The sequence below is a fragment of the Dipteris shenzhenensis genome, chromosome 19, assembly GCF_047967505.1.
Source record: "Dipteris shenzhenensis isolate YYH24624 ecotype China chromosome 19, Dip_SZ_1.0, whole genome shotgun sequence".
NCBI lineage: Eukaryota > Viridiplantae > Streptophyta > Polypodiopsida > Gleicheniales > Dipteridaceae > Dipteris > Dipteris shenzhenensis.
This window is the reverse complement of record NC_141614.1, coordinates 42236401-42255139: the sequence shown is the minus strand read 5'-3', so window position 1 is coordinate 42255139 and position 18739 is coordinate 42236401. Positions and strand designations below refer to the sequence as shown.

At 40.5% G+C, this 18739-nt stretch overlaps 1 protein-coding gene across 2 annotated transcripts; it reads right to left on the bottom strand.

Annotated features, from left to right (window-relative positions):
* Nucleotides 1–782: 782 nt before the first annotated feature.
* On the bottom strand, nt 783–3680 carry LOC147890497 (B3 domain-containing protein At3g19184-like). Of its 2 annotated transcripts, XR_015542783.1 has the most exons (8): nt 3546–3680; nt 3380–3454; nt 3201–3293; nt 3032–3063; nt 2792–2939; nt 2491–2697; nt 1450–1715; nt 783–1164 (listed from the first exon to the last, which is right to left on the bottom strand). XR_015542783.1 is itself a non-coding variant. In XM_087390930.1 (7 exons), exons 1-7 carry the CDS (start codon nt 3621–3623, stop codon nt 1593–1595), a joined length of 756 nt encoding a protein of 251 aa, XP_087247056.1. In that variant the 5' UTR covers nt 3624–3680; the 3' UTR covers nt 1213–1592. The 2 variants fall into 2 exon arrangements, 1 of the variants encoding a protein (XP_087247056.1); XM_087390930.1 differs by lacking the exon at nt 783–1164 and having other exon boundaries at nt 1213–1715.
* Between the last annotated feature and the right edge of the window lie 15059 nt (nt 3681–18739).

Sequence of the window (18739 nt, the reverse complement as noted above, 5' to 3'; positions counted from 1 at the left end):
ACATTCTTCAAGAGCTCCTCATTATATCGTGAACCATTCCGCTAGGTATTCAATGTTAATTTATGTCCTTGAGATATTTATTTATGTTTGCTGCAGTTCGTTGGTGAAGAGGATGTAGGAGGATGTGGATCTCCTGCAAAAAAAGTTCAGCAGGGCGGCACCCATTTGGGATGTCTTATTGATGCTCTATTAACGTAGTCATAGCTTGCATCTCTACAAAATCAACACTCATTTGCAAGAACGTAACAGATGTTTCGATGGGATAACTGTGAAACTACACCGAGAATATAATACATTTCTTTTTGTATAGCATAGATACTTCCGTTGTCATAAAATGGGTTGCCAATGACATTGCTAGCAAAACGACGACGGGGAAGGCATGAAAAGTGTGATTCAGTTTGAAATGTTGCAAACATGTCTAGTGATATAACATTTCGCAGTTGGAGTAAAATGAATGTCTCAATAAAATGTATGCGACTGCGAAAACCAATAAAATGACCTCATTTAACTTGGTTGGAAGAACATGCTATGCTGCTTGCCCAGTGCTGTTGATGCTTTGCGAAAGCGAGTAATGTCAAGCACGAGTCAAAAACAAACATGCGCCTGAATCGTTGGAGCCGGAGCTACTTGAAGAGCATTGTGAAAATTACTTAACAGTGTTTAAGACACTTTGGTAATGATCAAAATGCAAGCAAAGATTGTTGGTCGGCATCTGTGTCTAAAGCAATGGGATATGCTTGTTTCCCTCATCTTTTCTTCTTTTCTATTTTGTCAATAATGAAATCAATTAGTCAAACGAAGGGTATACATCACTGCACCTGGCAATATTGTTCCATGCATCGACACACATTTTTTTCTGAACCAACGATCTCACAGTTATATCTATGCCATAAAGCCTATGGCCCTAACTACCTCCGATTGCCTTGTTTCTCATGTTCCAGACACCCAAAGTACAGGGTTCAGAGGACAACCCTCTGATGTTCAACGAAGCAGACTTTGATGTCCCTTGATAGAGAAGTATCCCAGAACCACTTTATCCACTGTCCAATCGTAGACCACCCTTGCCTCGAGATCAAGTCCAAAAGAAATGCAGGACCTTCTGTTTTTGCCTCTCCAAGTAGTGTGCATCTAGCATCAATATCAATCCACGTGGATAGTCTGTCTCTGCCAAGTACCGATTGATGCATTATTCAACGAGGGATCAACGGTCTATGTTTGCGAGTATGTGGTTATTTAACTAGGGCATAGAACATCAATTGCTTGATACGAAAGAAGATTTGAGAGTTGTCACCAAAACGATATGAGACTTTGTATTTTATCATGAATATGAATATGCAACAGCATACAACGAAAAGCTGGAAAGGCCTGTGGGATGGACCTTGTTAAAATTACACATAATTATGCAGGGGCGTTTAGAGATTGCAGCTGGCAAAATATATTTACAAGAACCTGCTTTGGGTGAGGCTCACAAAGCAGCCCATTTCAAGTCCCAAGGTCCAAGCATTCGAGCCAATTGCCTCCCGATTAGTTGACATCTCACCGCAAAAAAAAGTCTCCTCTTCGCCAAAAAGGTGGCTTGTTTCATCCAGCCTTCATGCTTTTTTCAATTTCTTTCTTCTCTTGTTGGGAGCTTCATCATCTTTATCTGAATCATCCTCTTCATCTTCGGTTAGTTGACCTCTTGTCTCATACTCCTGTGCACGAATGATGTGAACCTGTATCACCCAAGATTCACACCTTCTGCGCTTCAGTTTATTTCACTCGATTGGTACATGGCTTCACGTTCAAATTGAACTTATTGTAATAAGGCAAAAGCGTACTGTCAAACATGAATCTGGTTATGGTTGTGGAGAGAGTTTTTACATCATCTATTCTGTCAATAAGCTTCTATTCCATCTATTCTGTCAATAAGTATCTTCAAAACTTTACCCATGTGAACTACACATTCTGGATGTCCATCTTCATCACTAGCCGATGAATCTTATATGAATTGCACAACACAAAGACCTAGATTTAGCAGGATGACCACCTTCATCACAGCTACCCACATGAATTGCAAAACACATAGACATGTTCTGTTTTGAAACTGTTGCAAATTCGCAAGCTATGCAGGACTGCCATATGAACAGATGCATGAAATGAACTATATTTATGGGGGCTTATGCATTAAAAGCATCCAGTGTACTGCCATATGGACAGATATACGAAATGATCCGAGTTATGCAAGACTGCCATATGGACAGATGTATGAATTTGAACCACAGTCATGGGTGCTTATGCATAAAAGAGTCAAGCGTACTGTTCATTGACATAGTAAGAAGGCCTTTGCTAAAGTAATAATCAATTCCAAAAGGTAGGGCTTGGAGCTAAGGGGGAAATGTGGGGAAGGAAGCTTTGTTTTCAATGAAATGGCTTTAGTGGACATACTGTTCTACCTGAGGTGGGTAAAACAACAAACTCAGAGAAAGGCTAGATATTCTTTCAACTCACTTTGAATTTGTTGTACTGCACAAGCTCGAAAAGGACTGCATCTCCATCTTCCAGCTCATTATCCTCTGCGAATCGTTTCCATCCGGCACTGAGGCCAGTCTTTCGTGCTAAGTAGAGCGATTGCCACTCCTCACCTTTTTCATTCTCGAGAGCCATATATTCGTCACTCTTCGGGAGATGCGCTTTGCAAAATGACAGCGGCAAACCCTGATAATGACCAATACCAATTGCTCAACAAAAGGGCATAGCACGGGAAAAGTCCACTGGTGCTTGTAATTACAGGGTTATTCTGTCTACTTACCAGCCAGAAACATGAAGAGACGTGAGACGGAAGCATTCTCTTAACGAACGACGGATGACTTGTCTCGATGTTTGAGGCTAACATTGCAGCTTGCTCTTTCGCATGATCTGAAATGCAACGGCGCCTGATATTGACTCCACGTGCCACACTGTACAACAGGAAATGGATTGCAACCCATCGTGAAGTAAAGGAAGCGACGAGTGACGGTCCGCCATCAAAGGCTACATAAACGAGCCTTACCTTCTCCTGAAAGTGGGGAAATCGATATCCATCTGCAGGACCGGGTGAAAGAATGAACAAAGAGTGGAGTCAGAGACTTCTCGGAGTTGCAACCCGAGAAGAATAGTGTATCACACCTTACATATGGGACATGAACAGCGATGAGAACGGAGGAGTGAGGATTACTGACATCTTTGTATATTGGTGCAGGCTTCTGAGCGATTCGAGAAGAACGACGCTGCTCCAGAAGCTCGGGTGGGACGAGAAGCTTGTTGCGAGGCTTCTGGAGATGAAAAATCCCAAAGTTAGGAGATGGGAAATCGTCCAGGGCGGCAAGATGCTTGCAAAAGGAAGTGGTTGGGCGCTTACAGGCGGCGATTTGGAAGTGAAGGTTCGGCGGAAAGGGTTGGAAAGGGACTTGGAGAGGCTAGCGAGGCCGAGTTCCTGCAGGAAGAAGAAGCAAGCTAAGAAGAAAGAGAGGAGATGGGAAGGGAGAAGCAGATGTGGAGAAATGAGGGAAGGGAGGAAGAATGACCTGCAATCGGCGCTGGTTGTCTTGGAGGCGGTGCTGGCGAGCTTGCTCGTAGGAAGGGGAGTGTTGGTGGAGAGCCATGGCGATGTGGAAGGCTACAGAGGTGGCTATGGCGATGATGAGCAGGAAGACGATGAAGATGAAAATGATGAAGAAGAAGATGAAGCTGAAGAACAAAATTAAAATCGAGATTAAGATCTAAGATTAAGATGACGATTAAGATGACCATCGAGGAATTTTTGAATTTCAAACTTTGCTCTCCCCAACGGTCACTTCCATTTTTACTCCCTTTTCCGGCTTTTTCACCCCACACACACTGCGCTCCGCGCCATTGGGAGCCCTTTCCCGAGAGGACGCCGGGACGCTTCCGATGACCAGCCGGAGCCAGAAGTCGGAAGGGCCACACAGCCTTGTCAAGGGTAGCGGGGAGGGATGGGTCAACGCTCGCTCGTGGTCCTCTCCCCCTTCTTGCTACCCCAATCGAGTTCTTTCTTTCACCCTCCCTAACTTTGTAATCATGGTCAAAGGTTGAGATTGATGATCAAGATAGATGGCTTTGTCATCACTTGCTTGAACTCTACCCAACTTGTGGACAGGCAAAAAAATTGTGGCACAACCGGCCTCTTCCATGACTGCACCCATCACACACCAAGTGCCTAATTCATTTGTGCTGCTTAACAAAACATGGTCGCCTCTTTTTTAGCACTTCATCTATGGATAAGTTTCTCATGTCAAAGGACAAAGCACAAAGATTGGCTCTAGCTTGAGTGCCCAAACTTGGGCAGCCAAGCCTCCCTGCCCAGCCAAAGTGACAGGCAGGACGTGGACTCAAGCATTACAAAGATGGAACTACCAATTCCAATGCTGTGTAACCAGGATTCTATTTTGCATGATTTAGCTCACTCCTAGCAACATTCGGTGTGTAAAGTGGTTTGTACCAAAATATGACTAAAGCACCAAAAAAGTTAGGGGTCTTTGGAATTGCAGAAATAAATCTCTAAGGTAGATTTGAAACTTTCAGGTTTCATTGTACATAGTTTGTACAAGCTTTTAGAACTTAGCTTCTAATGATGTACCTAGCTTAAACTCAAAAAGGATTCCTAACCAAGTGTATGACATGTGGGAGAAAAGTCCAATAAAGAGTCTCCAATATATGTGGGAGAAAAGTCCAATTCTAACAAGAGTCTACAAAAGTCCAAATCTGACAAGAGTCTCCAAAACCATATAGCTTCACAAGCTATGTTTATTGTAGTAGATACTCCACTGTTATAGAAGACAAGGCCACTATGGCATGCTTCTTGTTGTGAATTTAAGATAGAAAGAGATTCCATTAGTAGATCTTCCGTCATCATCGGATGTGGATCTATGAATGTTAAATTCAAGTTTTGACTAATTGTTATATCTAGATGTGGATCTATGAATGTTAAATTTGACATTTTGACTAGTTGCTACACTTAATCAATCCCAAGTCAATTGCTCCCTTCACTTCAGAAAGCATTAATCTTCATGTTAAACTCTCTTGGCTATTGTGTATATTAGTCTACGACAATAATGGCAAAAATATTGAGATTGGGTCTTGTCACTAGTAGAAAAATGGTTTGAAAGGGCAAGGCAAAAGGGTAGTACATACTCTATTGTTATAGAAGACAAGGCCACTATGGCTTGCTACTTGATTTGTCACGAAATTAAAAATAGAATGAGATTCCATTGGTAGATCTTACTTCATCAGTGCTACCAATCCGATGTGAATCTATGAATGTTAAATTTGAAATTCTAAGTAGTTGTTATACTCAATCAATCCGAAGTCGATTGCTCCTTTCACATATCGGAGCAACAGCCTTCAACTATCTTGGCTTATTGCATTGAGTAGCTTAGGACACTGATGGCATAACTATTAAGGTTGGGTCTTGTCACTACAAGTAAAATGATTTAAAAGGGTAATATCTTGATAGGTTGCCCTATTGGACCGCTTAAAGTTTGGTCATATAGCATGGGGAGGAAATAGGGTGGCCTTTAGAGCATAGGGCAAGAAATAGGGCAGCCTTTAGCTACCCTATTAGACAATTGTAGAAAATAGGGTAGCTTATGCATTCCCTTTTGGACAAAGGGCAAGAAATAGGGCGGATTTTGGTTCCCCTATCAGACAATTGTGCCAAAAAGGGTGGCCAATGGTCACCTTTTTGAGCATAGGGCAAGAAATTGGGTAGCCGTGGGCTGCCCTATTGGCGTTGATATGCTTGGATGTTGAAGTCCAAGCATATAGCATGGAGAAATGGATATTGGATAGGTAGCAGTGCCAGTGAATGATCGGATGATTGCAGTGTTTTAAAGCAACAAAACGCCCCTCCACATGCTAGCCTTGAATACAAGGATGCAAAAGAGGAAGAAGAAAAGAAATTATAGCTAGGGTTCACATCTTCCACGGCTATGGCACTCTACATCCTGCCACCCAAGTCCACCCTTCAACCTCTCTGTCCTCCTCTTGCCTTTGCCTCTCCTCCCCTCTCCACCATGTGGTCATCTCCTTTCCCTAATAAGAATTCCAAATTTCACAACATATTCTCTTTTGCCCTAATTCTATCCCTCTCATCCTTGGGTGATATAGATTATATTTTCCTTTTACCCACACTGGGCAGCCTGATAAAAATCTTGGCCCTTACAATTGATGGCATTTAGACACATTTGCATGAAATGGAGCTCACATCACCTCGAGAATTGGTTCGATAGGTCACATCGCCTTGAGACATGGACCGACAATCACATCACCTCTACAATTGGTTTTGAAAGCCTAAATGGCTGAACCTCATTGGTAACTTCTCTATGTGTTAAAACCTTCAGCCTTCCTTAGACCTCGACATTTGTGAAAGGCCTGATGTTGCCAAATATGACAAAGGAATATGGCTCATGACTACCAACATTGGCCATTTCCTTTTGTCATAGTTGTCTCCCTTAAGCGTTTCCCTCATATCTTCTTCTCACTCCTTGTCATGTGGCTCTTTCATGCTTTTATGTTCATATTGTACCCGAAGCTTGGGCATTGCTTGTTTTATCCCCTTTTGGAACCCACTTGATTTGCATAGAATAATTAGGCTGGTGGTAAAACCCAATATTAAACATTTTTTACCAGTTTTTTGCACATTTAAATTTATGTATATGATCAAGATATTCACGTATTTGTTCATAAAGTTATACTTGATGGCTGCTCTTTGTGTATACATGTGCGCATGCATGTGTATGTATCTATGTGTGTGAGTCTATGTGCATGTGTATGTACATGAGTGTGTGTGTGTGTGTGTGTTTAGATTAAAAATTCCCATCAATAATTGAGCCATACAATTAATTCCATCAATTGGATAAAAAGTAAAAAAAGGAAAACATATAAGGAAAAAATGTTTGAGACATCTACGTTGAAAAAAGCAACCACTAGAGTTTGCAAAAATTTTGATCAAATTTCTTTTTTTTTAATAATATTGAGTTTGACGAACATAATATTGGAAAAAGACGTCGATTCCTCAAGCAGTCTAGGTTCTAAGAGGTCGGGGTCCACTTACCTGCCACCATCCAAACAAACTAGGTGTTAAAACATCATCGTTACGGAACATCATAGTTACGTTTGGGTAAACAGGTAATGCCTGTTTTCCCCGGCTTGTTATCGCTTTACCTAGGAATATAGACAACCATATGGATTCTTAGATAATTTAAAAAATTTAAGCCACAAGTGAAGTTTCAGTCACAAGTGGAGTAAGGAGCAAATGAGTGATTTCACGGGGAGTACATAAAAGAATAATTCATAGTTAAAAAAGTATACATTGTGTGTGTGTGTGTGTGTGTGTGTGTGTGTGTGTGTGTGTGTGTGGCGTGTGTGTGTGTGTGTGTGTGTGGCCCACCCCCAACCCAGAGGGTAAGACCACATGGTGGTGGGGAGTAAGCCCACCATGTGGAACTCACTCCCCACCTACTACTGATAACAAGTGAATAAAAGTGGATCTATATGATAGGTGTCAAAATGAAAAAATGATGCCACTAGTAAATGCGTAAACTTCTGCAAAATAGATATAAATAGTAAAACATAAGTTAGATCACAAAATGAAGTAGGAATTATCCATGCTAAAGAATTATCCAATGGATGTGAATTAATTGTATGGCACTAGCGTGACCAAAGGCTAGTTGGGAAATCAAGGTGTGTGTTTAGATTAAAAATTCCCATCAATAATTGAGCCATACAATTAATTCCATCAATTGGATAAAAAGCAAAAAAAGGAAAACATATAAGGAAACAATATTTGAGTCATCTAAGTTGAAAAACACAACAACTAGAGTTTACAAAAATTTTGATCAAAACTAAGATCTTTTACTAATATTGAGTTTGACAAACATAATATTGAAAAAGACATCGAATCTTCAGGCAATCCAGTATCCGAGATCAGGGTCCACTTACCTCCCACCATCTAAACAAACTAGGTGTTAGAACATCAAAGTTACATTTGGGAAGACACGTAATGACTGTTTTCCCTGGCTTGTTATTGCTTTACCTAGGAATATAGACAACCATATGGATTCTTAGATAATTTAAAAAAATTTAAGCGACAAGTGAAGTTTAAGTCACAAGTGGAGTAAGGAGCAAATGAGTGATTTCACAAGGGTACATAAAATAATAATTCATAATCGAAAAAGTGTGTGTGTGTGTGTGTGTGTGTGTGTGTGTGTGTGAGAGAGAGAGAGAGAGCGAGGGAGGGAGGGAGGGGGAGAGAGAGAGAGAGAGAGAGAGAGAGAGTACTACTAAGGAGGACTAAACGAGAAAAAAATTGTGGATATATAATAACCACATTTTAAAAATCATATTAGTTCAGATATAAATTCCAAATGCTTTGATGTATTGCCAAGGTGGACTAAACAAAAATTTTGTTTAAATGTTTTGTTTATGGATATACAATATCTGCAATTCTAAAAATCATATTAGGTCATCATAAATAAAATCCATATTCTTTTCAAATCATTTTCAAGTGTTTAGAGTGTCAATCTTGCCAGGATTTGTTAAGGTGCTTTAAGAGAGGGCGTCCAACAACATTGTGGTCTCTACATTTTTAAACATTCTAGCATTAAGGTATTGTATAATAGTTGATGTACCATGTTGTTGTGGCTAGGTTTCTCAGAACCAAAAGAGAACAATGACTGGCGTGTGGTCCCTTTTTTAAAAGGACAATGTCATTGGCCTACATCATTACAAGCAAATGGTTAAGTAGCAAACTTGGTATATAGTTGTATTGGCTGGACTACCATTTAGTAGTGGAGCCTCATGATGGTGGATTTTTTGGGGGAAAGAGGAGTAGAAGAATTCTTAAATATCTTCCTTTCAGAGCACAAGAAAAAGCAATTTCAAGAATTGGGGGGGATATAGGAAGGCAGGAGATAGCAACCACTGAGAGCAAGGGCACATTAGTATAGGAGAGAGGTGGCAAAGGGGAGAGGGGTCCCAAAGTGTCCTACATTCTAGGAAGGATCCAAAGAATGGAAGGAAGATGGGGGTATAAGACTATGTGGTTGGGTTGTTAGGCTAGATATAGTGATGGGTTAGATCTACGTTCAGGGTATTGGAGGACATAGTTGGGGACCACCTATGGTGGAAGTATTTCATCATGAGCAAGGAGGATGAGTGTTGGCATTATGAGTGTTGTTGTAGTTCGATGGCATGCACAGATGGTCACCTCAATGGTTTGCCCATGAATGCTTATTGGAAACTGGAGATATGAAATCGATTTATAGGATACATGGAACACTGACGATGCAAATTAGAACTCCTGTGAGAAATGATTTGGGTATGAAACCAAGGACCCAGAGGAAGAATAGTTGACACAAAACTGGAGCAACATATTTTTAACAACCTACAACACAACTTGACTCAAATTTATTCAAGACGTCTCCTCAAGTACATAGGGAGCTCACATTAGGAGAGGAATTGACACAGTGTATGGAAAACACCCAAAAGGCTATGCTTTGTGACAAAAATGACTTCCGTCTACACAATGGGCACCCACAAAGAAAGTCAACTACTGAACCCACATCTCTTTGTGCAAGATAATTGTCCTAATAATCAAGTTCTCCATAATTGATTCTCATAACTATGGTGAAAGCGTAGCCTCCAATATATCAAGTTTTTTCTTTGTTGGAAAACTGCTTACAAGCAAGAAGTAGACAAATCTTGCCAAAACTTCCTTATTATCATCCCCAGGTGTTTCCTTCATTAAGGGGACCTCTTGCACTTAACTCAACCACCAAAACATGTCTAATCACCTTCTATTAGGTGATTTACCATGTACCATCCACCAATTGAATCCTTGTACGGAACTATTACACCTATCAAAGGTTTGCAATACCAACAATGTCCAACAAAGCCTACCACGGGTGCCTAAATCAAGGTGTCTTTGCTACCACTATAGAGCTCCATGTGCGAGCTCCCAAAAAGATTGGATATAATGTAGCAATCATGCAGCTCTTAGAAGTTTGCTATTGAAAAGAAATCTGGTTGTAGCCCATGTTTGAAGAAGAGATACTTAGGCAACTATTAGCTTTGAGCATAGTAGGCCATACGCCTACATGGAACTTAAGGAAGGTGGCACAGTCTTATATCACCTAGCCCATGCATCTATAGAGATGGTTGTACCTTATCATAAGCATCCAATCTATCTACTTGTGTATGGTTTCCAAAGTCATTGCACTTCTTTTGCACTTGGGTTGGGGGGGGAGGGGAGGGGGGATGGAGAGCCATGTCTTTTTCTTTCTTGCACCCATGGCTAGAATGTTTTAAGAAATGGTGAACAACTCAAGAGCCACGTTTAATAAAGTTAGAAGCAATTGTTGTCACCTATATGCAATCCAAACATGACATGTCATACTCTACCTAGGACTACTACAGCAAGGTAGCTATGTTGGAATAGATGCATCGACTCTTGATCTATGAGCCCACACATGAGGAGGACAAGGGGAAGTGACATTTGCAAAAGAAATGGGAATGAGAAAATTGCCACATGGGTAGAGATAGGCTTGCATTATGGGCAGTCTAGAAGTAGAAAGGGATTCCACATGGGCAATTAACAGGATTGTTGTATAGGTGGAGCTATAGTATGCCATGTGGCAGTACATGAGCTACCACATGGACACAGAGGTGAACTCCTTCTTGGGTTTGACTCAACTTGCCTACTAGGAAACATCAGTGTCTTAGGCGCTAATCCAAGTTTAGGGCTACTCATGGCCCCTTAAAAAAAAGAGGCCCAAATATGGGGTAGATAGGGGACATCTGAGTCCAGCCAAAGTGTTGGAGTAGACAGGGAGTTATAGGACCCTAAACAAGTTATCTCAAAGACTCAAGTCAGCCAAAGTAGGCTGAGGGGCAAATGGCTAGCATAGGTAGGCCTCCTTTGTGAAGATGGACATCATGTGTTCGGGTAGACAGGGTGTTATAGGCCCCCAAAAAAACTCTCATAGACTCAAGTCAGCCAAAGTAGGCTAAGGGCAGGATGAGGGGCAAATAGCCAGCATAGGCAAGCCTCCTTTGTGAATATGAACATCATGTGTTGCTCATATTCGTAGGCTAACGATAAGGCACTCACCACTAATGGAGTATAATATGAAGATGTGCTTGTTGAGATGGAACTTTAGAAGTAAATCCAAGTCTTGAAGGGTACCAAAATTACAAGATACTGAAGAAAAGGAAAGCACTGAGGTGTGTCTAGCTTGCTACAATGGCAAGCAACATCAAGATTTACTCCCAGGATATGTATTCTCATTGTTTGTTTAGGAATTTGGTATTTTGATTTGGAGTTTTTGGTCGGCCTACGGTTCTCAATAATGAAAATGGAGATCAAATACCATCCATACCAAGAGATTAGGCACTTCAATACAAAGGCATGTGATACCTCCGGCTTGATGTCTACAAGAGTTTGTGTCATGGACATGATGAAGGCTATGATGCTGACAAGGTCGGTTGTTAAAGATGCTTTTTGGATGAGATCCAATTGTAGGATATTAGAGATTCACCCAGTAAAATCAATCAAAGACGTGTTGGAGGCTAGAGAGGCGTGTCTGTTGCATAGTATGTTTAGTGGAAGACTTAGGGTTCCAAACCTAAGCATTGCTCACAAGGACCAGTGATCCTAATGTATGCAAGCCAATTGATGCTTCTTGGATTGACATGTTGAGTGATTGAGACTAAGAGCATGGGCATCATCCAAGCCGTTACATTCTTAGGATGCCCATGTAGCCACAGATAACCACATAAATAGCCAAGTAGCCATGCAAATTGCCACAGGGCATGTAACTACAAATAGCCATGTAGGGTTGCCACATGACTTACATAACAATACAATACATAGGGACACAAACAATAAAGTGGTAGATGTTAATATATGGTGGTTAATGTTGGCAAGGATAGGTTAATATGTTGATGTGGCATCAACTCAATCAATTTGTGTAGTAGGTAGTCAAGTAAGCTATAGACCATTTGAGTCTAATAGTTGATTGTAGGTCTAGGGCAATGTTGCGGGTCTAGGTAGGGTTGCTACCTAAAAAAGGTAGCCCTCTCGTCATTCTATAGCATCCATTATCACTAGCAATAGGTCCAATGTTTAGATGTAGCCTAGGGCCCTCCAATAACCTATAGGAGAACCCTCACAATCCTTGAGCAGTAGGGACAAAGAGGGAGAAGTGGTGCAATCTTCCTCTCTCCATCTCTATCCTATAGGAAGGGACAAGGCAGGTTGCAAGTACTTAATCTTCCAAGATTTGATGGGCGGGAGGTGTGAAAATTCAAAATTTGTAGGGGTAGAGAAATTTCAACCGCTCATTTTCCCGCCTCCAGCGATACACGTCAGTAGAATTGAATATCCCAAACAAGTGCAATGTGGCCTAAAATGCTTCAAAACACAAATAGGCCAAAGGGCATGCTATTGGGTTTGATGCTATGTATTATTAAATGCAATGACCTTTGGCATGCTTATGAGTCATATAGAAAGCAAGTGCATGAAGAAAGAAACTATTCAAAATTGTAAATAGTGTTGGATTTATTAAAATATCTTTTCACATGCAGAAATGACACTTTTCCAACTTCTTCCATTTTAGGGTGAATCTAGATACCAATACCAACAACTATCAATGTTTTAAGACCACCATGCACTAGTCCCAATAGTTTGTCATTTATGTCTGTATCTCATCCTATTGGCAATAGTTGTATCTCAACCTATTGGCAAAACAATGATACAAGTAAATACTCTCTATCCATGGAGGGAGAAGCATATTAATGCACAATTTCTTGACACGTACCATATGGCCAAAAATGAGAAAAAGTGCATGTTGCCCCATTCAAACAATGCTTGAATCTTACGAAGCTTGCAATCATATGGGCCTTACTCTAAAAAACTTAGTGAAAGTTTCATGTCCATCAAACACAACAGCTATGACATAAGCATACCAAGTCCCAATGCACAATTGGGGTGCGGAGGGAGGGGGGAGTTGCAAACCATTACTCAGTCCCTCGCGCACACCTATAGTTGAAAGAACATGTGTCCAAGTGCCTTTCAATGCTGCCATTTGCACCTCTAGTTCGATACAATAAGATAGCTTCCTTGACTGTTGGTTTAGATTTCTTTCTTGAGCTTGTGAAGTACACTTTACCACCGTAAGAGCACGCTCCAACAAATCAATCGTTTGTAATGAGACATCCTTCAACCTCGACATAGAGGATGAGGCAATGTTTGCACCAAGTGGGGTCCTACTAAAGCTACTCTACCAACAACTCCCACACCACCAAAGGCACCTATGACTCCATCTTCACATATTACATAATGAAGGAGGTCCTTCATGCTAGCTATTATTGGCCTACCTTATTTTAGCATGTAACTAGTTATTGTAAAACATGTGAATTTTGCTAGTTCTTTGGTAAGAAAGACCTTTGCCTAGGGAGACATCATTCTGTGATTTCCACGCACCCCTTTTAAAGCGGGGGGTGGATTTTGTTGCTAGCAGCCACCCAATTTGACACAAAGTGGTCCAAAGCCATGGTTGTTCATACAAGTAACAACAAAATGGTTTGTGACTCCATCTCCGAACTAATTTGCACCAAGTTTGAGGTTCCCATGAAATTATCTCATATGATGGTTCATATTTCATCATTGTTGTTGAGATATTGATGAAATGAATGAGCATTAACTATGTATTGTAAAATATGTGAATTTTACTAGTTCTTTGGTAGGAAAGACCTTCACCCATGGTAGCATCATCTTGTTATTTCTAGGCACCCCTTTCAAAATTGGTGGGTGGATTTTGTTGTTGCTATTGACCACTCAATATATCACAAATTAGTTTGAAGCCATGATGTTCCTATAGCTAATGGTAAAGGTGGTTCTGACTTCATCTTAGAATGAATTTACACCAACAATGGTTCATCATCAATGATGCTGTTGAGATATTAATGAAACAAATGAACATTAAACACCACACCTCTCAAGCATCTCCTACTTGGTAGCCCATGGGCAAGGAGGGAGAGCAAATTGGATCTTATGTAAATCCATTGGAACAATGGTGCGAAATTTAGTACCGAATAGTAAATCCATTAGAAGGATGGTCGTGGTATCTAGAAAAAAATAGTGGCAAGTAGCATGGGTCTACAACATCATGCTCAAAACCTCTACAAGACATACTCTTTCCAAAGTGGTGTATGGTCTTGAAGCTATTTTACCCATCAAGATAGAGATATCAGTATTTCATCATGCATTAAAAAATCAATTGATAAAGGATGAGGAAACAAAAGCCCAATTGATACAACAACTAAAAAATATATGTGAAACATGATGGCTTACACTCCTTCATGAAAGGTCAAGAAACAAAAACAAAAAATCTAGATTTTAATGTGCGAATCAAAAAGGATGGGAATGGCACTTCAAGGAGGGTGACCTAGGCTTGTGTTTTGAATCGTCATCTAGACAATCAACTCAACAACAATTTCTTGCCAACATGGTCCAACCATACAACGTAATAGAAGAATGTGACAATGGCTTGGTTCTTGTCCAAGAAATTCTAGAGCCATATGGCAGAAAAATATACAAGTAGCATCTAAAATTTTTCCACGTTTGAGCTTCACATAGGCTTCATAATATTGTGCATCTAAAACCTAAAAGGGGATATGCAATTGTTTTAAAAATACCAATACTAATATTGTAATTCATATGCAATATTGTACACAAGCGGGCATAGGACTGATGTTGAAGTGGCAACCCTTCTAGGGAATGGCCCCATGCATATTGAACAGGGTAGTCATGCATAGTCCATGGGATAATCTTATAGGATAAAGAAAAGTAGGATGAGGTGGCAAGCATCTTTGTGCCAGCCCTCCATTTGTCCATATAGGTGTCATTTGTGCATTTTTATATTGAAAGGGTCCTCGTATATGAGTCACCCAATCTTGAGATATGATATTGCATTAAATTGGTTTATCAAAGGGCCACATGATAAACCAATCAATTAACATGCATATTGCAACTACAATATATGTTGTTTGCCAAGGGTCTAACAGATAACCTAATGACAAGATGAATGTTCAAATTAGAAAGCAAAAAAATTGGCTCATAAACAAAGACATATACTAGAGGCTATCATCACTCAAATAGGTAGGGTGTGAGTATGAGGCCATACAGTTCCTTACTCTATTGTGATGACAAGGCATCTAAAAATTTGGGATGGGATCTTTAAACTCCTAAATAGAGAGAAGGAGGGAGTTCATATGTTTCATAGAACTATTTTCCACTACAATGCAAGGACATTCTTAATATAACAACCTACTAATGGATAAATTATCGACCAGTTAATGGTAGAAATGTTCCATTACGCAGCACTCGTGATGTAAACACAATGCTTGAGTATGCATCTCAAGGTTAGTTATGAATCATTCTAAGATTTAATATACTCTCGTATCTCAAGCTCAACGAAATTGGTAAACAAAGGTGCAAAAGATGAAAAAGGGGAGATTTTGAACCTATTCAACATACCAATGGGCTTTCCAAAGTGAATATGTGTCATAATCTAGGGAATGTTGTGGAGAAGAGCCAAGGATGCTAGACAAATGATTACTTGATTGTGTCCCCCCAAGAATCCACCCTTCTCCATTGACCATTCTCTCAGGATGAGTTACTTTACGTGGTATGCTCCATGGCAACTAGAAAAGCCCTTAGATATGATGGACTTCTGCTTGAATTCTTTAAGCACTACTGGCAATCCTATGGATGAGATCTTATAACACTACTTAACTTGTGTATCAAGGAGGGCTCTTTAGCAGCACTTGTGGACCAGGGCATGATTAAATTCATTCCAAAATCTGCAAATCGTATACTTTGTGTGATTGGAGGCCATTGACAATGTTAAATGCCTCTTGCAAAATTCTTCCAAAAGCTGTGGCATTGCACATCAAACAGATATTGGTCAAGCACCTTCATGAGGAGCAATATGATTTTATATTTGCCCGAAGCATTCATGATGCACTTCTAAATATTGGCCAGTGCGTTCATGAGCAGCAATATGGCTTCATCTTTGGCTAAAGCATTCATGATGCACTTCCAAATATGATTTTGGCCATAGATCACGTAGTCACATCCAATCTGAGGCTTATGCTGCTGAACCTTGATCTAGAAAAAGCTTGGGATTGTATTAGTTGGTATTTCATTCTCAAGATCGTGGAAAAACTGGGCTTTAGGCGCGAATTTTGTCACATGATAGGAATCTTTTTTTTTGGGCGGGAAAAGTTTTAGATTTGTATTCAAAAAGAGATTTATACAAAGAAAAGAAAAATCCAACTGCCTTACAGTGCATGCAAGAATACTTAGTTCCATAAGCAGCTTTAAGCCTTAAGTGCTTCATGCCTCTTACCAAAAAACTTCACAATTCTTCAAACCTCCTCTATGTACATTTCAATCAACATCCTTCCCTTCTAAACACTCGTAAAAGCAACATCATTTCTGAATTTCTAGATCTACTATAGCACAAGACCTCTGACAAGCTGTCACATGTCATAGACCATATCATTCATGCCACCCTTATCACCAAGGAGAGATTTGAGCTTGATTATAACATGGATATTACATAGCCAAACTGATATCTCTTTCCACATTTCCGTGGAGACCATGAATTCCCAAAACAAGTGTAAGTGAGTCTCTTTAATTCTATTGCACAACAGGCAAAAAGGGCTAACTCTTGGGTTCCACTTAGATATTCTGGCGCTGACTGAAAAATTTCCAACTAACACTCTCCACATTAGAAGATTGAGCTTGAAGGAAGGAGTGCCTTCCAAACTCTTTTCAGCCTCAAAGTCCACACATCAAGCCTATCTAAAGGGGCATGAAGCCTCCATTGCTACCTTGCCAACTCTAGAATTGAGGATACTTGCAACTCTTTAAAGTTTTTCAGCTTGGTTTACAGTCCTCCTGGTAAAACCTCTAAAACCCACTTCTTCTTTGTATAGATGGCTGGTAGGCCAATTATCTCTGATCTTGTTCACGATTAGTTGTAAAAAAAGGCCTTTCCTGTAAATTCCCAGTCCCTTTTTGTATAGCCGAGCTACGAGCCTTGGATGGCTCTACGAATGAATGCTAGCCCACTTACCATAGCCCAATCTGCAAGCCACAAAGATATGCCCAAAGATGCATCTCTTTGAAGAGATCTGAGTCCTCCCCAAGAATAGCCATTAGATTTCAACGTCCACAATTGTAGCAGTCTAGAAAGCCGTCCAGACTGAGGCACTCTGATCGGCACCTATGAAAGAAGATGGCAAATGGCATGATACGCATCTTTGGGAAGGCAGATCGCATGATAGGAATCTTGTCCTCAAATGCCATGGCTATCGTCTCAATCAATGGGTATTTCTACAATAATTTCCCTCTGAAGCGCTCTGTTCGTCAAGGTTTCCCGATTGCTCCCATTGTTACTGAACCTCTCCTGCACCAAATGGACTATTTTGTTCATCAAGGAACTATTTTGGTTTGCCTCTACCAAAGGGGGTTACATTTGCAACTAATGTGCTATGGGCCGGATTGACAAATTTTGGATAATCTACTCTTTATGCTGAGTTCACATAAGTAGCTATGGGTTCAAAATAATTCAACTTGAGAAATATTTCCCTACTTGGGGTACCCACTTGGGCTAGTATTATCTATGAAGTAGCGTTTACATTGGCTTATCCTCAAAATGAGAAGTTTCACAAATGGAGGCAGAAGAAACTGTCACTGCTGGGTAAGATCACGGTAGTCAAGCATTACTTTCACACTCTGCTCATTTTCGCATAAAGACAAGGTTTGGAGGGAGCAATGGCATTCCTTCCCTTGGTCATTTGCCACCACTCCAAAAGAAGCAGGAGGGCTAGGGATTCAATCACTCAAAGAGAAGGGCGACAAGCTTTGTTATAAATGTCTATTTCGATTACAATCATTATAGCCATGGGCAACCCTAGCTAGACACTAGGTCCAAACAACTAGTGTACTTAGTTTATCGCATGGCTCATTATCTTGGCAAGAGGCTTTGTAATCTGACTTCCCGATCAAGATTAAGGGCTATGAGCTACTCACCAAGCTCATCCATATTGACAAAGAGCTATAGGCGACTATGGCTGGCAAGGAGCATCTTGATTAGAGCCTAACGCTCCTTAGGTCTCAGCATCTAGTTAGCAAGTGGCCACATAGGAATCAAATTAGCCCGCGACTGGCAAGGGCACTCAAGCCTCTGAGTGGGATTTTCAGGTAAAGGCTTCAGAATTGTAGACCACTTCCATCTCTTTGTGGGAGAGAAATTTCATCAAGCCAATATTTGCTCGACTCAACCCAAGCTGGCCTACAACTCCGATATTATAGTGATCAGAGGTTGGGTGGATACAACAAGTAAAGATCTCAAAGGCTCAATTAAGAAAGCTTAAGCAATGCCCCAACTACAAATATTGCATTCTTAACTTGTGTAGCTATGCTTCCTTTGTTTCTATTGATATTTAGAGGATGAGAACAGCTCGCGTGTGTCAATTGACACCACAAGTACTGAACCTGTGCTTTGCACGAACAAAGATGCATGACCATCCTCAACCATTTCCCATCTAAAGGTGGATCTTTGATTCTTAAATTTTGGCTAAGTCTTAACCCTTGGCTCTTAGACCTTCCATCTCCTCCTTTCATTCC

Bases quoted from the DNA above. Each gene is read 5' to 3' on its own strand.
- LOC147890497 (XM_087390930.1), bottom strand. From the start codon at position 3,623: ATGGCTCTCCACCAACACTCCCCTTCCTACGAGCAAGCTCGCCAGCAC. The intron at 3,455-3,545 runs GTCATTCTTCCT...TTCTTCCTGCAG, and splicing joins ACAACCAGCGCCGATTGCAG to GAACTCGGCCTCGCTAGCCT. The intron at 3,294-3,379 runs GTAAGCGCCCAA...TTTCATCTCCAG, and splicing joins TCACTTCCAAATCGCCGCCT to AAGCCTCGCAACAAGCTTCT.